Consider the following 25,200-nt stretch of genomic DNA (forward strand, 5'->3'; position numbering starts at 1 on the left):
CTAGCCAGCATGCAGCTAATGTGTTGCTCTTCCATCTTGGTGTCATCAATGTCTGACATTTTCCTCCCCTTCAAACTCAGTGACAGTGCATGCATGGGAGGGTTATAGTCGTGTGGGACATGTGTCAATCAAGTACTGGTTCTGTACCTCGTGAGGCCTAATTGTGTGCATTGGTGCTAATGCCTGTTTCCATTTTTTGTCTTTCATGTTTCTGCAGGGGATGACGCACTTGATGCTGTTGAGGGTGAAGAGATGGTGCAGACCCAGGAGGGATCTCAGGCACGACCGGGCACCAGTGGGGGACGGGGTGTGGTAGTGGGTAAGAACCCACTCTTGCTGCAGACCGTTCTCTCCAGTGGTGTCTCTGGGTGCACCTCACCAGACCTCTTTTCGGGTGTTGATTCGGATGATGAGACCTATGTGGCTTCGCAGGTAGGTGTTTCTGGGAGGGATTCTGTTCTGTCCGACCCACCTGCACCAGGGGTACAGCCCACTATGGGGATGTCAGTGTTGGTAGGTCCGCCTTTGGTGGTTACGGATGCAGGGCCACACTCCGCAACATCTGATCCTGTTCCTGGTCCAGCAGATCAGAGGGGGAATGCAGTCCAGCAGCCTCAGGCAGTGCCGACACAGGAAGGCACAGTTCGCCTTGCCCCAGACAGGTGTGGTGCCCGCCAACGCGGTGGCCATACGCCACCAGGCAATACCGCATGGGAGAGATCCATATACGGTATGGCAAACCAAAAGGCAGCAGCATCTGAGATGATGGCTCAAGCTATGGAGAGGGTGGCCAATTCCATTGTCCCCCCAGAGAGGCAGATGGAGCAACTACAGCAGGCAACAGACTCCATTTGCCATTCACTCAGGGACGACATGTTGGCGTCCAACAGGGACAGACGGGCGGCCCTGGACACTCTGCGGGAAGCCATTTCTTTAGAGTCCCAGGGCCAGAGGGAAGCCCTGAGGGTAGAAGTCAGTCACCTCAGGGAGACTCTTGTGGAGCTTGAGGCTTCCACTGTCACGAGGACAGAACAGCTGCTGGAGCGTGTCACACGTATGCTCTCAGCAAAGATGCAGGCAACTCAGGAGCATGGGGATCTCCGCACCATAATCCTCCAGAACGAGACCTTCCACACCCCCTTGCTTGCTGCCATGGAGGACCAGACTAGGGCTTTGCGTGGGCTGCCTCCCATAGCACCACCACCTCCTGTGGCGCCAGCAGCACAGGATGATGAGAGCGACCACAGCGATTCAGAATCTCTCAAATTAGCGTAGCCGTGCAGGCCATGAGCCCATGGAGGTGTTTTTTTTCTCGCAACATCCACATAGGTGGCTGTTGGTGTGCACCTTGTCTTCGGACCTCCTGGGTGGCCTCCCCCACCCCCCCCCTGACCCCCACATGGCCATTTTTGTTTTTTGATTTTTGGATTTTAGTTTTTGATTTTTGCTTTTTTGTTACAGTGTGTTGCCTTGTGTGGCTCCCGTGGGCATCCACTGTATTGCGGCTGGACACATGCAGGCTTGTCCTGAGTTTGGGTTAGATCCTTGGGTTCGTGAGACACACACCCCTCCTGCTTCCCGTTACCATGGGCTTGCAAAGAGTGTGCCCAAGTGACAGTAATTTACACAGTGACTTTGGACTCCCATGACATGTGTGGGCAGTCTGTAGTCAATACTGTGTATACATTCCTAGTGCATATTGTTGTAGTATTGTACACTGCATGGTGTATTGATGTGTGCTTGTGCATCCATGTCTCCCTCCTAATTTGCAGGTTCATTCCACATATCTTCACAAGGCTGTCTACTTTGGAGATGGAGTTCATGTTGTAAGCAGTGCACTTCCAGATTTGCGTGGCACCAACACTGTACAGTTGGGGGTGGTTGATGTGCTAGCATCACCAGGTTGTAAGTCTACATATCCTTTAACTTAATACTGTCATGTGAATGCTATGTTTGGGTTGGCTAGCTGCATTGTATTGTGGTAAGTCTTTGGTCATGTTTGTTGTCAGTTCTACATTAATGGGAGCACATTGTGTGTGGCCATTTTCCCATCGGGACACTGTACTTTGTGACACTTGTGTCATGTTTTGGGGATTCCTTTGTTTGCTCTCACATAGCATGACATGCCATGGTGTGTTGGGGGCGGTGCTGGGGAGGTGCTGGGTGACATGGCACTGTTGTTATGTTGTATTTTGCAAGGGGGTAATGATTTTAGCAGCATAGAAGTGTGTCTTTTGATGACACAGCATTGGTGGTGTTTGTGTAGGTAGGGATGCACACAATGGAACACTACCAGGTGAACAATCTCAGGCTGGTATGGTTGTGACAGTTGACTGTCAGTTGACTCATCATCATTGATAGTCAGCTGGTATGTGCTAGGGCTCTGTGCACTCCACAGGGGTGTGATTTTAAGTGAAGTAATTAGCCACCAGCTGCGTACGGACTGCCTCACCCCGTGCCCTTTGCCCTCCCATGCGCAGCGGGCGTGCATGTGGTTGGGGATGTGGGGGCACCACCATGTCCACCGGTAGGCCCCTGCGTGTTGCAACGTTGTGCAGGACACATGCTGCCACTATGATCCTGCACACTACTGGGGGAGCGTATAGCAGCTGCCCACCAGAGCGGTCAAGGGAGCGAAAGCGTGACTTGAGCACACTGAATGTGCACTCCACTATGCCCCAGGTTGCAATATGGGCTGTGTTGTATCTTACCTCGGGGGTGGTGTGGTGGGGTTCCAAATTGGCATCATCATGTGGGTGCTCAGAGGGTAGGCACTGTCCCCTGGGGAGGTGATGATGGGTATCATTAGTGGGGTTGTGACATTACTCGGTATCTGACATGCATGCATGTGCAGAGGCATTTATACTCACCAATCAGCCATGTATCACCATGCCGCCCAGCTTCTAGGTCCCGGTTTAGGGTTGACATTCTGTAAATGAAACTGTCGTGGGTGGACCCTGGATAGTTTGCATATACTGAGGTGATGATTCCCTTGGCATCACATACTACCTGCACGTTGATGGAATGCCAGTGCTTGCGGTTTCTGTAGATGTGCTCTGATGCCCTGGGGGGACGTAGAGCCACATGGGTGCAGTCAATGGCACCTAGCACTTTGGGGAAGTGTGCCACCCCGTAAAAATCCTGGATGACAGCCTGCCTTTCTGCAGGTGTTCTGGGCAGGTATATGTGCCTGCGGACTGATGGGCGTGCAGTCATGATGGCCAAGACCTGGTGTAGGAAGCGTGACTGCGTGGCCTGTGACTATACCACTATGGCACTTGTCCGCTGAAATGATCCAGTGGCCAAAAAATGCAGTACATTAAGGACCTTCACCAGGGGGCTGAGTGCTTGGGAGCAGAGGGTGGGTGATGTGAGGTCATCCTCCCACTCACTGACCAGGTCGAGTATTATGTGAGGTGGAAACCTATACCTCCCATACATGTGGTCATCAGGCATCCCAAAAAGGCTGGTTCTGGGTGTAAAAATTCTGGCCCTGGCTATCCTCCTCCTCCTCCTGCGGTATCCCACGGCCACTGCTGCTAGGAATGGTATATTCATCCTGGCGTCTGAGCTTGTTTGTTGTTTGCGCGCACTTTTATGCTGCGCGGGTCGACGTACGCCTGCTTCCTGCTTGCGTACGTGTTTCCGGATTAGCACGACTTTTTTTACGTGTGCGTGTGGGCGTTCTGCACATTTGCCTCCTGTACTTCCACGCCCACCACAGTGATACACGTACCCCGCTCGGCCAGGCCCAATCGCGTGTGAAACTTCCCGCGAGCCCCTGAAGTACACGTACCCCGCTCGGCCAGGCCCAATCGCGTGTGAAACTTCCCGTGAGCCCCTGGAGTACACGTACCCAACTCTCCCAGGCCCAATCGCGTGTGATACTTCCCACGAGCCCCTGAAGTACACGTACCCCGCTCCCTCAGGCACGATCGCGTGTGGAACTTCACGCGCACCCCTGAAATACACGTACCCCGCTCCCCCATGCCAGATCGCGTGTGAAACTTCACGCGCACACACGAAATACACTCACTAGCAAATTTTTCACACACCGGGTGTCGCTGTTTGTCACGTACACCTTTGCACGTCATTTGTCCTAGGGGGCCACAATATGGGACATTCATCAGAGCTGTTTATTTGTGCTTTTTGTTAGCGCACATTTTGGCGCACATTTTTTTCCTGCGCAGGGACGCTACCGCCTGCCTTCCTGTGGCGGACGGGTTTGGGTCAGTGCACGTCTTTGCCCGTGTGCTGGTTTGCCCTATTTGATTCCATGAATACGTGTTGTAGGCGAGCGTGTGGGTGTTCTGCGCACTTGCCTCCTGTACTTCCCCCGTGACGCCCACATTTTCACGAGTTGTTCCCCATTCCGAGTGTTCCGCCCCGTGTTCCGCGTACTTTTGTTATGTGCGCCGCGCTATGTGTGCTTTCGCTGTGGCCTTGGCGCACGCCGTTAGATGACCTGTGCGCCGGCGTGCGCCGCACACTTTTTCAGCGCACATCCCTGATTTTAATCGCGCACGGACTTCCATGAATAGATGTGCGATGGTTTTCCTGCGATATTTGCACTTGCACTGCGATTTTCGCTCTTTCACTGCGAATTGCACGTTTTCGCACGCTTGCCCCGGAATTTTCGGCGCACATTCATTCCATGAATCGGCCTGATAGTGCATTGACACAGGGTTGTCTTTTCAGACTTCCCCACTCAGACTCCATTTTCTGGGACTGACTACTGTCTCCCAGAACATGTAAAGTTGCCATTGACTTTATTAGTCTTTCTAAACTCAAAGACCCAGTACAAACTATCTTGCATAGAGTTCTGGAAAGGGTTAATAGTTATCTCTTTTTGTCTGTTTCTCATGGAACATTATTTCGTTCCCCTTTCCTTAAGATTTGGCTGGTGGCAGTGGCATCTACCCTATTTTTCCTACTGCAGTCTATTTAAATAGCCTTTGTACTGTTTAGGCTACGTTAGTAGCCTCAAACTTAAACCGGCTGCACCATATTTACTTTTATTTGGTTCCGGGTGGGTTTATTTGCCATTTCTTTTTGTAAAGGCCTTTCTTGTGTTTTACTCTGCACGCCAAACCAGGTTTGGTTCCTTTGTTCACTGTCCTTTGGCCGTCTTCTGCACAGAAGCCCTCCTTAGGCGCCTGAATGTCTGAGGGGGACAGGATGTGAGGGAAGGGTTTGAGACTCCCTGCACAGGGTCTCCTTGGAGACCCATGTCGCACTCTGTATGATTGGCTGTGGTGACTGTCCCGCCGGGACAGCCACCCTGCTGTGTGATTGACAGCCAGGCTGTGTGAATGGGGGAAAACTGCATAAAAAGCAGGTCTCTGGGACTGAGAAGGCAGAGTCACCACTGGATCGAGAGAACCAAAGAGAAGCTGACAGAAGAGGACCTCTACCATGACTGAACCTCCCAGTGAAGCCCTGCTGCGGGTCCGAATCTCCAAACTTCGATAACAGGGAAGATCTGCAAGGAATCTTCTCCTCTTGAGCTGGTGGGACCAACCAGTTGGCCAAACTACAAGCCAGGCCTCCCTCCTCTGGTTGAATTTGCCGTGCACAGCTACAGTGAACCGGATAGCCAGGAGGACCGGACCTGCTTGGGTTTTAAGGAGCACATCCTTTATTCGTTGCTTTGCTCTGCTGTTGGTTTCTTCCTGTGGCAGTGCAGGACTCTCCAGTCTTCCTACTTCGTGTCAGTCCGACAGTTGTTTCAGGAACTGCGAGCCTGCAGGACCTGCCAGGAACGTATGCCTCAGCTACAGTCTTCTTCTTCTTCATTTAAGGTACTGTCCAAACACGGTTATTTGTTCCGTCCAACCGCAGTAAAAGTGTTTGAAACCTTTCGCCAATCCGAAAGCTTGTCCTTCTCTATTCTTTAAAGTAATGTTTCGTACGACCAACTTCGTTCTGAAGTCTTGGTAAAGACTTAACCGTAAACTACCCTGAACTGTGTGATCCTCTGCAAAGACTTTGGTCCATTGACTTTGGCCCAGGCCTCTTGATTTGATTTCCTCACTGTAGTTACTTTTTCTAGATTGTCCTGGTTACTTCCTTGTTGGTGCTGCTCAACTTTTGTATAATCTTGTCTTTCCCTCCCTTTTAAATTGCTGGAGTGCCATTTTGCTCACACTTCATTTTGAGCTTAACTTGTCCAGAATCTATTGGGTTAGAGTGTAGTATATTAAGAGTGTGATTTTTCTACTGCTTTACTTTGGTGAATTGTTTTACAACTGATGTGTAAATAAATGTATATTCTTTTACTAAGAAACCTTGAGTCAGTGTTTGTTTGAACCATAGTAATTGCTATTGGTACTGCTCACTTTCCTCTTCAGATAAGTCTGGCTGCTTAGCCATCGCTACCACCTTACTGTGTAGTACAGGCTTGTACCATAGGTGAATTTGTACTGTGACTGGTAGTCCTAATTGTGTGTGGTGTTCCCAAAGGGTACTGCATATGATTCTGCCTAACACTGGTGTACAGTGGTGAGGATCAATTATAGTAATTACACTTAGAGTGCTGCTGTTACCTTGGATCAACTAACCACAAGGCTAAACATCACTAAAAAGCAATATTAATCATGTCTGATATGGAAAGCTACAGTCAGGAGACCCTCCTTAGTTACAGTGTGGATTATCTGAAAAATCTGTGTAGCAATAGGAATCTCTCTGTGAAAGGCAAAATGTCAGAGTTGATTGAAAGGTTGTTAGAGAAACTAAGTCTGGAGGGTGGGTCTGAAATACCTAACACCTCAGCAAATGTAGAAAATGATGAGGATGATAATGTGTCTGTTATTGACGAGTTAGTTGAGACAGATGTTTCTCACAATGTAGGCCTCACTGCTCCTTTACCTGCTCGACCACGTCAACCTTTGTCCACTGGGACCCCTACAGGTCCTACACTAGTCCAGAATTCATTGCTCTAGAAAAGATGAGGCTTGAATTGGAATGTAAACATTTAAATGCTCAAACTGAACAAAAGCATCAAGAACCTAAGCTCAGAGAAATGAAGATGAATCATGCGTTAGAAATGAAAATGTTGTCTTTGGAAAATGCTTCTCTCCCAGAGTCTTCTAGGTCGTCCAGTCCTAAGAGACCCCATATGCCTAAAGCAATTGTTGGTATGTATGAGGCTAAACTTGATATTTTGGATTGGTTGGCAATGTTTGAATATGACCATGGGATTCAAGAAATTATAGGGAATCAGTTGCTTCCTTGGCTCTTCTCTAGGCTCCCTACTGTGGCATCTGATGTTGTGATGGAGTTGGGGCAGGTGGATAGGATGGACTATGAGTGTGTGAATCTAGCTTTAATTGCTAGATATGGGAAGACCGCTTCCCAGTACCTTATGAGGTTTAGGACCCTCAAAAAGCATGATGGTACCCCTTGGGCTAACTGGGTATGTGATTGTTTGAAAAACTTAGATGGTTGGGTTAAGGGTTACAGAGTAACCACTTTTGAAGGTATGAAAAGTCTTACTATGTTGGAGTCAATTTATGATACCTGCTTTCCTGAGCTCAGACAGCACTTGGCTTATTCTAAGGAGATAGATCCCAAAAAGTTAGCTAAGGCTGCTGACTTGTGGGTTGCCAACAGGGCTACTCACAAGTATTCTCAGGCACCTCAGAAGAAGGATGAGGGAAAGCAGCCAAAGAAAGATAACAAGGAGAATTCAAATACCTCCAATCCAAAAGAGGGCCCCAAACAAAACAATAAGGGTAAGCCACAAGGGAAACCAAATCAGGCTAGTGTACCATCTGGACCCAAACCAGATGGAGGTCACAACAAACCCCCATTCATCAAAACATTTGGGAAATATTATGTGTGTGGGTCAACTGACCATGTGAAAGGGGATCCCAGATGTAAGGGTAAACCTTGAGAGGTCTATACTGTCTCCTTAGCCTTCTCCCCAGAGGAAGAAGTACCTATGGCAAGTGGAAACTTTCACCTACTGGCTGATGAACCCATGAGAGTCTCAGCTAGTGTTTCTTAAGTGTCCCTGGGCTTGTGGGAACAATATCATTTAGATGTCTGTCCATCCCAGATAATACTAAAGGGTATTATAAAGATAGTGTTCTTTTGAATGGCCAGGAGACTCCTGCCATCAGAGACACTGAAGCCAGCATAACTGTGATTTGATGAATCATTTTTCAAGGTGGAGGACGTTGCTAAGGCACCAAAACGCCTAACCAAGTTAGCTGGAGGCCCTGTGCAAATGCTTCCACAGTTACCAGCTCTCGTCCAGTGTAATGATATGACTGTCAAGATCCCTTTTAGTAGTGTGCAGAGGGAAGTGCCTGGGAGAGTCCTGTTGGGTAATGACCTGAAAGCTCTTGGAGTTGTGTCTAGTACCCCCAGGCCTCCCAGTAAAAGGAAACAGGAGCTCACTAGGCCTGCAAGGGAGAGGACCTTGAAAGGCTCTCCAGAGGAGTTGGTAGGGAAAACTATCACTCCCAGTCCACAGGAGTTGCTCACTGCTATTTCTGGAAAGAAAGAGGCAAATGGGAAACCCAAGACCTCCAAGAAAAAGACAGATAGCACCCCTGTGCTACCAATGAGGACATCCCCAACATTGACCAAAATCACACCTGTGACTCCTCCACCTGCTGAGGCAGAGTGTGAGGTACAACCCTGTGTGGTTGATCCAGTTTCTGAAGAGTCAGATCTGGAGGAAGACATTGTTTTAGTTGGAGATCTAGACCCTGTTGACCATCCTGAGTTGCAGTCTTTACTGGCAGGAGGTGGACCCAACAGAGCAGACTTCAGCAGAGGACAAAGAGAGTGTCCTACTCTTGAAGGTCTTCCCCTACAGGCAGCTTCTCAGCTTTATGGGCAAGAGCCTGGGAAGCATAGGTTGCACTGGGAAGATGGCCTCTTCTACATTGTACCGACTGAGTCTATCCCTGGGGACTGCAAAAAACTTGTAGTGCCCCTAGCAAACAGACTCCAGTTCCTACAGTTGACCCATGAGATACCTTTAGCTGGTCATTTGAGTTTCAAAAAGACCAAGGAAAGGCTCTCCTTTTACTTCTACTGGCCTAAGATGGGTTCAGAAGTTGACAAATTCTGTAGGAGCTGTCACACTTGCCAAACCTCTGGCAAGAGTGGAACCAAGAATGTGGTACCCCTGGTGCCTCTCCCAGTGGTGGGAGTTCCTTTTGAGAGGGTGGGCATCGACATTGTTGGTCCCCTTGACCCTCCCACATCTTCAGGGAACAGGTTTATCCTGGTTGTAGTAGACCATGCTACTAGGTAACCTCAAGCAATACCTATGAGGACTGTTATGGCTCAGGCTGTGGCTAAGGCTCTACTTGGTATTTTTTACCCGAGTAGGGTTTCCTAAGGAAGTGATATCCGAAGGGGATCCAATTTTTAGTCCCACTACATGCAAGCCATGTGGAAAAACTGTGGTGTCACTTACAAGTTCTCTACAGCCTACCACCCACAGACAAATGGACTGGTAGAGAGGTTTAATCATACTATGAAGAGCATGATAGGTGCTTTAGAGGAACCCCTTAAAAGAAAGTGGGACTTTCTACTGCCATGCCTTCTCTTTGCTTATAGATAAGTCCCTTAGGAGGGAGTAGGTTACAGTCCCTTTGAACTTCTCTATGGCCATTCAGTCAGAGGTCCATTGGCCCTGATTAAGGAGGGGTTGGAGAGTGCTCCTTCCCCCAAGGCAGTCAGAGTGACTGACTATGTGATAGGTCTCTGGAGGAGACTGTCACACATGATGGCAGAAGCTATTGATAACTTGAAAGCAGGTCAGACTCTGGTCAAACATTGGCATGACCAGAAGGACAACATGGTTGAGTTTACTGAAGACCAGCTTGTACTAGTTATGGTGCCAACAAGGCAGAGGGCCTTTCAGGACAAATTGATAGGACCCTTCAAGGTTGTGGGCAATCTTGGAGAGGTGAACTATATGGTGGACCTAAGGAGGCTCCCAGAGTCTTTTACACCAACCGTTTGAAGGCATATGTCTGGAGACCAGAAGTGGGAGCTTTTGCTTCTAGCTTCAGCTCAAGAGGAGGAGGAGAGTGAACCTCTACCTGACCTTCTCAGAGGCCAACTTTTAGATGAGAACGTAGAAGGAGTTAATCTCTCTTCTAATCTGACATCTGAACAGCAGGATGAGTGCAAGTTTCTGTTGAATCAGTTTGCCTCCCTGTTTTCACTTTCACCAGGCTTCACCCCTTGGGGCCAGAATGATATTCTCACTGGTGACTGTTTACCTGTGAAAAGCAGAGGTTACAGAATGCCAGAGCATGTGAGATCCCACATAAAGGAAGAGGTGAACAAGATGCGAGATCTCTGGGTTATAGAGCCCTCTACAAGTCCATGGTCTAGTCCAGTTGTTCTAGTACCAAAGGCAGGATCCAAGGAGTTGAGATTCTGTGAGGACTATAGAGCTCTACATGCAATCAATAAGACTGATGCCCATCCTTTACCAAGGACAGATGAACTGGTGGATAAACTTGGTGCAGCCAAGTACCTCAGCACATTTGACCTAACGTCAGGCTATTGGCAAATAGCCCTGACAGACCATGCCAAGGAGAAGACTGCATTTTCTACCCCAGCAGGCCTCTACCAGTTTAAGGTTATGCCTTTTGGATTAAAGAATGCACCTGCTACATTCCAAAGGATGGTCAACCAAGTTCTGAATGGGATGGAGGACTTCTGCATGGCATACTTGGATGACATTGCAGTGTTCAGCCCTACTTGGAAAGAACATGTTGATCACTTAGGATATGTTTTGTAGGCTTTTGAGCAGGCCCATCCGACCATAAAGGCAAGCAAATGTCAAATTGGTCAGAGCAAAGTGGTCTACCTTGGTCATGAGGTAGGAGGAGGTGAAATAAGGCCATTGCCTAGCAAAGTACAAGCTGTACAAAACGGGGCCACTCCTACTACTCAAACCCAAATGAGAGCCTTCCAAGGTCTCACTGGGTACAACAGGAATTTCGTTGAGAACTATGGGTCCATAGCTTCTCCTCTGGATGTGATATATTCTCCAAAAATCCCTAAAAAGGTTAGATGGAATGAGGAGTGCACTCAAGCCTTTGAAAACCTGAAGAAAGCCCTTTGTCAAGCTCCAGTCCTAAGAGCTCCTGATTACCACCAACCCTTCATGGTGCAGACAGATGCATCCAATACAGGTATAGGTGCAGTCCTTAGTCAACTGGATGAGCAAGGTAGTGAGCACCCCATTTGATTCATCAGTAGGAAATTGAAGGAACCAGAAACAAGGTGGGCAACCATAGAGCGGGAGTGTTTTGCCATTGTGTGGTCTCTGAAGAAGTTTAAACCGTACGTGTATGGATCTACTTTTTTGATTCAGGCAGACCACCAACCCTTGAGATGGTTAATGCAAAAGAAAGGGGAAAACCCAAAACTTCTAAAATTGTCAATCTGCCTGCAAGGGATTGATTTCACCATTGAGCACAGGTCAGGATGTCACCACCAAAATGCTGATGGTCTCTTTAGGATGTTTATAACCGACTATTGTGAAGAGATTCATCCAGGAGTGGATTAAATCCTCATGTCCCTTAGTCTAGGGAATGGGGGCGAGTGTTAGGGAGAATTCTCCAGAATGGCTAATTTCCCTTACCTACTGAGTCCCTCAGCAGCTTTGCTGAATTTCTAGGATATATTTTTTGCACCTGGTAAGAGTGTGAGCCTTTTTTCCCACTCTTCATTGTGTTTTGCTGTGTGTGTTTAACATGTTTATGTGTTCATGCCCTGTGGAGTCTCACCTACTCCACAGGCATCATCTTTTTACTGTGTGTCACACAGCACCTTTAGTGCAGTGACACAGGGTTGTCTTTTTAGACTTCCCCACTCAGACTCCATTTTCTGGGATTGACTGTCTCCCAGAACATGTAAAGTTGCCATTGACTTTATTAGTCTTTTTAAACTCACAGACCCAGTACAAACTATCTTACATAGAGTTCTGGAAAGGGTTAATAGTTATCCCTTTTCGTCTGTTTCTCATGGAACATTATTTTGTTCCCCTTTCTTTACGATTTGGCTGGTGGCAGTGGTACCTACCCTATTTTTCCTACCGCGGTCTATTTAAATAGGCTTGGTACTGTTTTAGGCTAAGTTAGTAACCTCGAACTTAAACCTGCTGGGCCCCATTTACTTTTATTTGGTTCCGGCTGGGTTTATTCACCATTTCTTTTTGTAAAGGTCTTTCTCATGTTTTACTCTGCATGCCAAACCAGGTTTGGTTCCTTTGTTCGCCGTCCTTTGGCGGGCTTCTGCACAGAAGCCCTCCTTAGGCACCTGAATGTCTGAGGTGGGACAGGATGTGAGGGAGGGGTTTGAGACTCTGTGCACAGGTTCTCCTTGGAGACCCATGTCGCACTCTGTATTATTGGCTGTGGTGACTGTCACGCCGAGACAGCCTCCCTGCTGTGTGATTGACAGCCAGGCTGTGTGAATAGGGGAAAACTGCATAAAAAGCAGATCTCTGGGACTGAGAAGGCAGAGTAGCCACTGGATCGAGAGAACCGAAGAGAAGCTGACAGAAGAGGACCTCTACCACGACCGAACCTCCCGGTGAAGCCCTGCTGCGGGTCCGAATCTCCAAACTTCGATGACAGGGAAGACCTGCAAGGAATCTTCTCCCCTTGAGCTGGTGGGACCAAGCAGTTCGCCAAACTACAAGCTAGACCACCCTCCTCTGGTCGAATTTGCTGTGCACAGCTACAGTGAACCCGATAGCCAGGAGGACCGGACCCTGCTTGGGTTTTAGGGAGCAGACCTTTTATTTGTTGCTTTGCTCTGCTGCTGGTTTCTTACCTGGGCAGTGCAGGGCCCCCCAGTCTTCCTACTTCATGTCAGTTCAACAGTCGCTTCAGGATCCGTGAGCCTGCAGGACCTGCCAGGAACGTCTGCCTCAGCTACAGCCTTCTTCTTCATTTAAGGTAGTGTTCAAACCCAGCTTGTTCGTTCCGTCCGACCGCGGTGAAAGTGTTTGAAACCTTTCACCCATCTGAGGGCTTGTCCTTCTCTATTTTTTAAAGTAACTTTTCGTCTGACCAACTTCGTTCTGAACTCTTGGCAAAGACTTAACCACAAACTACCCTGAACTGCGTGATCCTCTGCAAAGACTTTGGACCATTGACTTTGGCCCAGGCCTCTTGATTTGATTTCCTCACTATAGTTACTTTTTCTAGATTGCCCTGCTTACTTACTTGTTGGTGCTGCTCAACTTTAGTCTAACCTTGTCTTTCCCTCCCTTTTAAATTGCTGGAGTGCCATTTTGCTCACACTTCATTTTGAGGTTAACTTTTCCAGAATCTATTGGGTTAGGGTGTAGTATATTAAGAGTGTGATTTTTCTACTGCTTTACTTTGGTGAATTGTTTTACAACTGATGTGTAAATAAATGTATATTCTTTTACTCAGAAACCTTGAGTCAGTGTTTGTTTGAACCATAGTAATTGCTGGCCTATGTGTAACTATTGGTACTGCTCACTTTACTCTTGAGATAAGTCTGGCTGCTCGGCCATCGCTACCACTTTACTGTGTAGTACAGGCTTTTATCAAAGGTGAATTTGTACTGTCACTTGTAGTCTTAATTGTGTGTGGTGTTCCCAAAGGGTACTGCCTATGATTCTGCCTAACCATGTATAAATCAAATCATCCATTGACTCACCAGTCATTTGACAGGTTGTGTTGAAGGTGTGTCTTTCGTGGTCTATATTGCGCTGGTAGTCAAAATAAGTACACAAAGCCTCCTTGAGCCCTTTGATTGTGTCTTGACATCTTCAGGTGGGAACGTAGGGATGAGATCTTCAACTTCGTCACCAACCAGGTTGATAAGCAGTCTCCTGGCAAACTTGTCCAGAGCCTTTTCGTCGTAAACTGCCATGTAATTCTCCAATCTCCGTAGCCATCGCTCCCATCTCTGTCAGAGGGCTTGTTGATCACCCACATCGAAAGGGCCTGGAAATGCAGCTGCACTGGGCCTTCATCATCAGATGCATCACTTGCCTGCCTCTGACTCTGCCTCTGACTGTCTCTCTCTGCATTCGCAAACATCTTAGCGTAGTCAGGCACCTCTCAGCTGGACACGTCTTGTTGGAAGGAGCAGAGTGCTCACCAATGCTGTTTTAGTTTTTTTTTTGTATGTGAGGACGTGTTTGAATCCCATCCTCGCCGCCAGATTTCATATCCCCCTGTAAATGGTAGGCTCTCCCCTTTTTCCTTGTGCCCAGCCCCGCCAAAATGAGGGACACGAAGATTGGGGAACGTAATGCTTTCTTCATTACTGTCTTTCACTTTCTGCTGCAAACACGGCAAAACACTCCTGCGCATACGCAAGAAGGCGTGCGTCCCATTGGCCATGGCCGGCGTGACGAGACTCCTCATCACACCAAGTTAACTGTGTCTGTGCTGGACATGGCATACCCAAGGCGGAGTCTTTTGATAAAATGTGAGGCAAATTGTGCATTTTAAAGAACATTGCAATGTTTAAGAAAACACTGAGATGTTTATTTCCGAGTTTCTTATAAATGACAGTGGTGCGTGGTGTGGTTCATTAGAGAAGTCTCCAGAAGAGAAAACATTGCACCAAGGGAGACTTTTCCGCAAAGAGTTGCAGCTGGTAATGGGTGTGCGGCAAGAAGGCGGGCTGCAGAGCTGCACAAGCTGAGCCATCCACATAGAGAAGGGGGCTACAAGGCAGAGTGCTGGCTCACCCCACTAACGTTCCTACTTCTCTAACCTTACTAACGCCTTGCCTTCACTCACGCTCCCATTCTCCCACCCCATCCATCAGTGTCTTTTACCCTCTCGCCTGGATCCCTCATTCACCCTCACACGGCCTCATCCAGCTCGTCTTCGCAACTTCCCTTAGCCCACTTCGTCAACCTCTCCTCATTGACCCTCTCTCGGCACATTGCCTTCGCTTCCTGTGCATCCCTCTTGCCATACTCACCGCTCACTATATCCACGCCTCTTGCTCACTAGCCTCTCTCCCCAATTGTTCTCTCTTCCTCACACTTGCTACCTGACACACCTCACAAGTCCTCCTTCTTGCTTTCAACCTGCCCTCATTCCACCGCTGTCCCTGCCTGCCTCATCCACTTTGTTTACATTGTTTGCACCCCTCGTCCTCTGCCCTTTCCGCTGCAGACAGAGTGTCTCTACTGCCTCCCATTCTCTCTGGCCCTCCTCCCCTGCTGCAGCTAGGCTCCTCCCCTCTCTATGCATTCCGCCCTCTCTCCTCCTGCATCCCCCCTCCCCTGCTTGTGATGCTCTTGCATTTGCCTCGTTGATGCAGCACGGCGTGTCTCTTCTCTCTCCTGCCCGCTCTCTCCTTTCGTACCTCTCTCCTCTCCCCATTCCTCCTCTAGGCCAGCTGCGGCTGTCTCTCCTGCGTGTGATGTTATTGCACTAGCTCTCCTGTCGCAGCACTGCCTGTTTCCCCGCCCCTCTACCTCTCCTACCTTCCGCATCCCTGCCTGCCTGGGTGCGATGCTCCTGAATTAGGTCCCCTGGTGCAGCACGGCGCGCCTCTCCTCCGTCTCCCCACATCTCACTCCCTCGCACCTGTCCCCTCCCCTGCATGTGCTGCTGTTGGATTAGCACTGCAGTCAGCGGACGGCTTTGATGAGAAGATGGCGGATCGCGCAGAGATGTTTTCGCTCTCCACCTTCCATTCGCTGTCTCCCCCGGGATGCAGGTGAGGAGAGAAACGCGCCCCAATACCCGAAATACACCCCCCCCCCCACCCGCTGCCGCCCTGCCCCCGCCCCAAGCAGCGGGCCCCCCTGCGCCTCCCTCTGGCTGATGGACAGAGGAGGGGCTTGGAACCCATCCTCTGCAGTCAGGACTCGCGGGTAGCGGGGGAGGATGTTATGCGAGGGGCACAGCTTCTGTCCGAGGATACAAATCCCCATGTAGTGTAAGGTCACATGCCCCCTGCCCTTAGAAATGAGTGTGGGTGGAGAGGAGACGAGACGTGTTTTTGTTTCTAGAGGGCCGCCGCTCCTTCGTTGCAGGCCATTCAGCACCGTGGACAGCGGCGCTGGGGCTGATGCTGCGATTTAGACGCAGGCTCATGAGCGACACGCGCATGCCATGCAGGCACATGCTGGCGTAGTGACATATAGGCGCATGTGATTGAGTTATATGCCTGGCTGGGACACCTTGTGTGACGGAAGTACTGGCTCGTGTGGTGGAGATACATCCGGAAGTGATGGATATGCTGGTTTGTGTGACCCAGGCTGAGTGTATGGATATGGAGGCTCATGCGATGGACCCATTGTCTTGTGTGCTACACCCTTAATTGATTGACACATACCCATGTGGTAGAGCTACAGGCTCATCGGAAGATTGGTAGGCCTAGGCGATTGAGATATGCGCCTAGTACTGTTAATGTTACAGAGGTACAGGCTGCTTTAATGGAGATACAGGCTCATGTGATACAGGCAAAAGTGGTGCAGATATTAGCCTGAGGGTTCGAGTTGTAGGGACGGAACTGTTTATTTGACGGAGATACAGGATCGTAGGATACAGTTGAGGGCTCGTGCGCGTTTAACAGAGATGTATATGATAGGAATAAGTGTCCATAAGAGGGGGTTACAGGCTCGTGTGATGGTTATGCGGGCTTCTTTGTATTATGGGGTCATGCAAAGGTGCACCACGATGTCTAGAGAATGATGAGATGCAAGACTGCTTATGAAACAAGGATGCATGCTCATTATGCGGACCTATGCTAGAGGTACAGGCTCATGTGATGGTGTTACAGGCTCATGTGATGAGTATGCAGACTTCTTACACATGCTCAAAACTGCTTATGTGTTGTGGATACAGTCTCGTAATAATAGGTAAAGTTCATTCTGAGGGTGTTATAGGCTCATGTTGTTAATCTGTATTATATATGTGGGTTTTGTAATGAATATAAAGGCTTATGTGATGGGGCTATACGCTTATGTGATGATATGTAGGCCATATGATGGAGATAAAAGGGTCACGGCTGCACAAGGGGTAAACATATGGGTTTGTCTGTATAGGCTCACTTGAAATATGTAGGCCACGTGATGGCAGATACATTGATGTGAATATATGCAAGTCCTCGATTGCTAGAAATGCAGACTTATTAGGTGGAGAAGTAGGCATGCCTGATGTTTACATGTAGGATTATCTGAGCGTCAATTCAGGTCCGTCTGAAGGTGAAAAAAAGAGGCGATGTAGACATAAGTGATGGGAATTATGGCCCAGTCTAATGACATGGAGGCTCTTCTGTGGAAGATGCAATCACGTGGCGGAGGTACAAGTTCACGTGATGAAGATATAGGCGCATGCGAGAAAGCTACATACCTGCATTTAGCATAATGAGCTGAAACCCACACATGAATACATAAAGGTTTATAGCACACCAGGTGATAATGGTTCTGAGTCCCTGTTGTGGTGTTACACAGGTGGAATTACTCATCTGATAACCTTTAGACTCTGACCCATCATGTGAGCCCTCCTGTGTTATGTACAGATATTAAGTTAAAGATCAGATGTATTCCTCAGTGTCTCAAGTACACACATACATATTAAGTGAAACGCCTTCGGTTAGGGGGATGGTGTGGTTAAGTTTCCGAGTGAAATTCAGGGTACACATGGGATGAAGGGATGTGCAAAACGCCAAAACGTATGTCGTGCAGAAAGGTTACGTGACAAGTGACATTATTGGCTTGTCGGTCACAATTGCAACTCTCAAGATGTTGCACTGACTTTTTACAGTACATGGTTTAGTTCAGACTAGTAGTGCATAGCAAAGATGATATTATTTTCAAACAGTATAGAATGACATTATTGAAAACAAGAGGGTGAAAACGGTGACATTCTATTAGATGGACTATAGTAAGAACAATCATTGGCAATGCCAACCGTTTGGGCTTTTGTGTAGGCATGGGACAGGCAAAGCAATAGTGGTATTATATAGCTATTGATGGTAGCAGATGTAAAAGGCTGCGAGTACGTGGGCATCCAATAGCAGTGCCTGGCAAAATCCTAATACTTATACACAGTCCAAAATGGTTGGCTTTTCCAAAGCTTGTTTTTAACAGGACTTTAGTGAAGGACACGCAGAGTGCTTTTAAATCGAGTGGCTCAAGGCAGACCTGGTTAAGACATGTTTTATTGCCACATTAGCAGGTTTACAACTTCAATTAAGTCATGAACTCTCAGACGACTGCTTTAAAAAAAAAAACAGGCCGGCAATTCCAGTGCAAAGTTTGATGGTCAGGCTTGATTAAAGTGATCTCAAAGAGTTCCTATGAGGAGGTGTTTTGGGTGGGGAGAGGCAGGAATGGGCAAAGGGATTAGCATAGCCATGGACAGTCAATGGGTGGGCAAATACGCCAAACAACACCTACAGGCTGTGTTTCCCTCCACATATACCATTCCAGCCTATCTGCTCTCTAATACAATAGTTTCGGCTCATAGGAGTCGTATCTAATAGCCCAAACTCAAAAGCTATTTTACTTCATGTATGTTGCTCAGTGGGTTTTTTGCAGATTGTAGAATTCTTTGTGTCAGAGAACTTTTTTTCACAGTGGTTCTGAGAACCATGTAGCTAATGTGTATTCACTTTTTAAGTAAAGGTAGGAGGGTCCTTTAACTAGTGGATCCATTCCCTTAGGTTCAGCGCTGCATCCTGCAATATTTCTCACACTTTGCAGCAATAGAGAGCTATTTGGGCAGAGAGCTAATCAGATGCTGAGTTTGGAATAATTATAGAAACGTTTACGCTTGGAAAACATGAGTCTAAAGGACCAAGTTATTGTAGCTTTCTCTTTGGGTGCACTCCATAATTCACAGAAATTATGTTCAGTAAAACCCCACCTGCCGCATAACAAATCTATAATCAAATAGGTAGCAATTGCAAGACTGATTTGCCCTCTCTCTTAGCCACCGGCTCCAAAGACACAGAAGCATAGTAAATAATGTTTGATACAATTCATTGGAACCAGTTTCTTTGAAACTTTTCTTTAAAAGTGTCATTCCAGCATAACATCTTCGAGCAAAATTTCATATTTCCTAAAACTCACCTGTACAACTTCCCTCCAAAATGTTGTACATACTGCTTGCTGTGGTTAATACATGAAAGAAATACACAACTCATAGTTCAAATCCAACCCTTTTAAGGTACAGGCAAAGAAAGATTCTCTCTAAATGAAGTCCCTAACCCCCACATGTGATTATGTATTACCGAGAACCCCACCACGTGATGCCAGATGGTGAAATGTAGGTCCTGACACCTTATGTTATGAATATTGACCTTTCATTGACCTTCGCATATGCTTGCTTTTGCTGCCCTGCAACATGGGGTAGGCACTATGTATTTGCCCTTGTTGGACTTTCACATATGTATGCTTCTGCCGCCCTGCAACATGGGGTAGGCACCATGCATTTGCCCACTGATTTGCCCTCACACCAGTTTATCGCTGCCAACTTGCATCACGAGGACTGGCCCAATGGATGTGTTTACTATGTACTTCTGTAGAGTTAAGCACTTACTGCAACTGTATACTTAAACTAAGTGCATAGATACCTCTGGGTTTTGTGTGCTATACAAATGTCAAATAAAAGAAAATAGAGAATACAGCTGCCCAAATCAGTCCCAATACAGCAAATAAGGAGAGAGCTGGCATTGACATCACTCAAAACAATTGCGGTATGGAAAATGCTAAGTTTCTACCGAAAATGGGCCTCATTCCGAGTCAGGACTACACCATGGAGTAAATAGCTCCATGGTTGGCAACCATGGAGCTATTTACTCCATGGAATACCGGCATGGTGAATGGAGTAATTTCCGGTCCATTCCAAGGTTGGATGGACCGGTAATTCCCCATTCACTATAGCCCTTCCCCATCCCCATTTCTGCCCCCATAGGGCTCAATGGGAATGGGGAAGGAGGTAATTACGGCACCGTAAATTACGGTGCCGTAATTTACTCCAAGGTCACTTTGCGGGTCCCGTAATTTACTCATGCTAAAAGCAGGAGGTAAAGAGGGACCCGCAAAGGGAACTCGGAATACGGAGGTAAGGGATTACCGCCATTGGTGCCCTTACAGGCGCCGGTAATCCCTTACCTCCAACCTCGGAATGACCCCCAATGTCTTGAAGAAAACACTACGGGAGGATTTGGGGTGCTGATAAAAGCCCTAAAAGACCAATCTGACATAATCTTAATAGACTGGCAAAAGACATGTTGAGGGATCCTAGTGAACCTCAGTGAGTCAGAGGATGACTTATGGATCAACCCAGACAAAACTAAAAAGAAACTATACATGGCAGATTGGATCGAAACCCAAGAAGACAACCACAAATACAAAGGTTACGAAAACTTCTGGGCTCAACCACGAAAACTGAATCAGATCCCGAGTTATCTGACTTTATTCCCTAACTGGTACTTCCGAGACCTTTTTCTGAGATTCAGATTGAACATTTTACCAACTGGAGAAATATTACAAAGAAGAAAAAGGTTGGATATCCGTGAAAGCTGCAGAATGTGTAAAATAAAAGGAGAGATAGAATCTCTGAAACATCTCACACTTCAGTGTACCGGTTTAAGGAAAGAGCGAGAGCAGTGCTTGGGGGACATCATTAGAAGTCACATGACAAGGAATGTTGATGAGTGGTGGAAGACTCTTGTAGAAGGAGGAAAAATGAAAATAACATTGGCACTCATAAGACTAGTGATTCTAATTCTCAAGAAACTAGAGGTGATCAACAACATGACCCAGGCACAATAAGGTGTTACCAAACTCTGCTATCAGGATACTGTACATCAAACTGAAGACACATCATGGAAGAATGGACACGATCAGGTTAAAGGTTTCAAATATGGAAACCATACAATCTGTTTAAATAAAAAATAAAATAAAAAAAAAATATATATATGCTCCAAACTCTCATGCGATGAAATAATGAAATATAGCAGAGAACTGCTTATGTGATGCTATATGCTTAGAACCCTGGTGCAATGATATGTAATATAAGTAGTCTTGTATAGCGTCTTTCTGCAGCTATTGGTGGCCTTTCTGCAATTGGCTCTGTGAGAAAAAAGGGGCCTGGGTTTATTAATGGGTCAGTGGGAAAGGCAGATGTGAAACCTGATAGACTACCACACTTTGCTTCTGGTTAGTTGCTGATGTGAGAGAGTGTACAAGGCCAAAAAGGGACAGCTTAGTCATGGCTGGGTTAGTGTTGCTGTGCCAACAGCCAGGCCTGTGATTGCCTTCTGTGAGGGGTTTATGTGTGAGGTGCAAGGTGGTAGGAAATCTTAGAGGGGAGTCAGTCAGGGGAAGGCAAGAGTAGCCCTTGCCAGGCAAAATAACCCACAACCCTGCACTCCTACCTCAGGTAATTTGCAGATGGGTCCCATTTCTCTAGCTCCCAATCCCACCAGCCTCTGCCTCTCTCTCTCTCTCTCTCTCTCTCTCTCTCTCTCTCTCTCTCTCTCTCTCTCTCTCTTTCTCTCTCTCTCCATCTGCATCTGCATCTCCCTCTCTATCACTCCCTCTCTGTCACTCTGTATGATATATAATCTCTGAATCACTCTTGCATGATCTGAGCTCCTCCAATTACAACATATGCGCTCTGAACCCTTCAGTGATGACATATAGGCCATGGAACCCTCCCTTGATAATATATACATTGTGAACTCCTGAAATGATATAGGTACTGACCGCTCATATGATGATGTATCTGTGCTGAATGCCCACTTTGATGATATGTAGGGAGTGATGCCTCAAGTGATGATGTGTAAACCATGATCTCCTCATGTGATGGTATAGAAGTTCTGAGCCCATCATGTGATGACATACAGGCCTTGCATTTAGTTAAGTGACAATTTCCAGTCTCAGAACTCTTTGTGTTAAGCTATGTTATGTGATATTGTGTAGCGCCTAAATGCCATTGATATGACCTCGAAGTGCTCTAGGTTGTACCGGAGTTCAGCAGATTGTAGTCTTCATAAACATGACAAAAGGTACATTTCATTGTAGGAGAAGAACATTGCTTGACATAATGCATTGCGATTACAGGCAAATGACAATTGTTGGCATAGAGGAGTAGTTCTATAACATTTTCTTTAAGCAATTTGATATATTGGATGAGTGCTGTTGGACTTGCCTTGTCGGTGAATATGTAAATCCTGTCAAAAGAACCGACTTTGACATGGGATTCAGTTAACAAAGGGATACTGCATTAGAATGTGGAGTCATTAGTGTATAAATAGGTGTATAGCTAAACCTAGAGCAACTGAGTGCAGTTGTGAGCTCTGCAATTACTTGCTAGGCAGAATTTAACATAAGATGCATAGTTGATCAACAATACATGTTACACGGTACACTACACTGCATATGAACATTGTTAACATCAATAAACAGTGCATTACATTACCTTTATGATTGCACACAAATGCCAATTGTTGGCAGAGAGGATTAGTACTGCACTGTTATATTTAGTAGTTGTATGTGTTGCTTGTGGAGTGCTATCTGACTACCATGTAAGTGAATATGTGATTTCTCCCACAAGAGCCAAATGTGTATGATTGCTTATAGGCACTGTGTACTTCTGTATTTATATACGTTGTTAAACATGATCTAATGATATGGATATAATTAATTTCTATACCAACGCGGACCTTATGAATTGTCTTATCCTGCAGGGCATGTATGTATGGGCCCATTTGAAATGTTCTGTTTCTGTGATGCCAACAATGTGCGTTGTTTGTTAGAATTACATTAATCAATTGTTAGCATTGTGGGAAATGGGTTGAGTAGATCTAGATCAGCTGGGGAGAAATAGGCCAGTCTGCAGTACTCCTGGTACGATGCTGAATGTCATGCTGCAAAAACAGGCCTGATTGAGCTTGCTAGGGGACCTAGGGAGAGGGGCCCCATCGGCTCCGGCTGATTCCAGGGTATTTTACCACAAACTGCTTAAAACTAAAAAGGCCGAGCATTGCAAACACTTGCGGGACAATCTTCTCCAGGCCTCTAAGGCGAGACACTCCAGGGGGTTTTGGCAACATGTTGGGGATGGGGGTGAACAAATCCTGATCCAGAATGGTGTCCCTGAGGTGGCCTGGCTGGTCCACTTTGGAAATCTTTACAAGGTGGAAAATCATGATTCCAGCAGGGATACCAAGGTCATACTGGACAGGCCCAAGGTGGGTGATAATGCGGCCCTGGTGTTGACCTCGCAAGACATTAAGGGGGCTCTATTGTCGCAGAAGCAGGGGAAAGCCCCTGCGCCGGACTTGGTCCCTGTTGATAGGTATCAGCAGGAGATGCATTTTTGGCTCACTTATTTGGCAAACCTTTTCGACGCTTTGCTGAAAGTGAATAGCGTACCTTACTCCTGGAAACAGGCACTACGTGTCCCCCCATATGCAAGAAGGGAGACAAGGGCTGTCTGGAAAATGACTGGCCTATCTCTCTCTTGAATGCTCTGGCAAGGTTTTTGCTAAGGCAGTTTTGGTCCATTTGGACGCATGGATTCGGCAGAGGGGGGTTTTGCATCACCTCCAGGCTGGATTCCATGATTATATTAGTACGGTGGATCAAGTGCTAAGGCTCCGTCTGATTATGGACAAATACGTTGTATTATGGGCCACGAACATCTGTGCAGTTTTCGTTAATTTGAAAACCGTGTTTGACAGTGTGCTGTGAAGCAACTTGTGGAATGTATTGACTAAACTGGGGGTGCCACTTGGTATTCTAAAAGCAATCCAATCTCTCTTTTTTAATAATGGGGTGAACATCACGTATGGGTCAAGGGGGCAAACCACTGCTAAATAAAAATGGATGTTGGGGCTAGGCAGGGCTGTGTCCTTGCACCTGGCCTGTTTTACCTTTTTATAAATGGAGTTATTGATTTATTGTTGGCCGAGATGACTGATGCTCCATTGTTGGCTGGTGAGCGCATCCAATCCTTTTATTCGCAGATGGTGTGGTTCTTCTCTTTCTGATGCCCAAAGACCTACGGAAGAATCGAAAATATTCAAGAGATTCTGTGAAAGCAATGGACTTTTAATAAATGTTTTAAAAAAACAAGATAATGGTGTTTAGTGGGAAGAGGGATAGGAAAACGCCAAGACTAACAATCAGCTTGGACAGTGGGGCGCTTGAGCAGGTTACAAGCTACGATTATTTGGGGGGTTTGATTAACTGAAAATTGTGTTTGGAAGGACCAGGTGAAAAGGGCAGGTTTGAAGCTGATCAGGCACTATGCCTAGATTTATGCAGGCCCGTGGGACAGGCCCGATAAGTCTTGTTTTACAGATTTATAAGTGCCAGGCCAGACAGGCTTCCCTTTATGGGGCTGACTTGTGGGGTGCCTATAATTCAGAGACGCTGAGGGTTGTTGAGCAGACATTTTTTATAGCAGTTATGGACTTACCTGTAAACACCCTGAATGCCCCAGTTTTCTGAGAGTTAGGCCTGCAAAACATTGGCTTCTTATGTTACTTGAGGCCAGTGTTTTATTGGGCACTACTTTGGACAAACGACAAACTGAGCCAGTTAAAGATGTTTTGTCTCAGCCAGGTGGAGTTAATTTACCCTGGTTCTGAGCAATCAATGAAGAGTTGACCGCCTTCGAGCTGGAGAATTATTGGTCTCGTCCGGATACAATGCCTGAGAATTGCAAAATATGAATAAAACAATCCTGTGAAAGCAAATGGTTAAGAGAAACCAGAGCGAAACTTAAAAGGTTGGCTAGTCTGGTTATTTATCTGTCCAGGAAAGAATATCCTGGTTTCGAAGATTATCTGGACAGAATAGAAGTGAAATCAATGAAAGTACTGTATATGACACTGTGCATTGGCACTGTCCTCCTAACTAAGGTCAGGCATCATTGTAATATGAGTATCTCAGCCGCATGTCCTTTGTGTCCATATGATGTTGAAAGCGTAGTGCATTTTATTTTGTTTTGTCCCAAGTACTCCCATGTTAGGAAAATATTTTTGATACTGCTTTTTAAACAGTTTTGTATTAGAAGAATTGATGCAGCGCTTGACCTTTGCATGGCGGGGGACTGTGAGTTGGCAACTAATTGGGGAATTACTTGCTCCAATCTTGGAGGATGAGATGTAAATACGCCACCTTATAGTCAGTCTCTTGTCGCTGAGTTGGGCGTTTTGACATTTTTTGCTTTTAAACTT

At 46.8% G+C, this 25,200-nt stretch overlaps 1 protein-coding gene across 2 annotated transcripts in view; it reads left to right on the forward strand.

Annotated features, from left to right (window-relative positions):
- Positions 1-15,257: 15,257 nt before the first annotated feature.
- Positions 15,258-25,200, forward strand: part of MAPK8IP2 (mitogen-activated protein kinase 8 interacting protein 2) — a 451,558-nt gene continuing 441,615 nt past the window's right edge. Inside the window, exon 1 of one of the 2 annotated variants that reach the window (XM_069629461.1) lies at positions 15,258-15,711. In XM_069629461.1, coding sequence (XP_069485562.1) covers positions 15,647-15,711 — 65 coding nt within the window. In that variant the 5' untranslated portion in view covers positions 15,258-15,646. The remainder of the gene's footprint in view (positions 15,712-25,200) is intronic. The other variant, XM_069629462.1, reaches the window with a different exon arrangement.

This window comes from Ambystoma mexicanum, chromosome 12, assembly GCF_040938575.1.
Source record: "Ambystoma mexicanum isolate Mex_15411 chromosome 12, UKY_AmexF1_1, whole genome shotgun sequence".
Lineage (NCBI taxonomy): Eukaryota > Metazoa > Chordata > Amphibia > Caudata > Ambystomatidae > Ambystoma > Ambystoma mexicanum.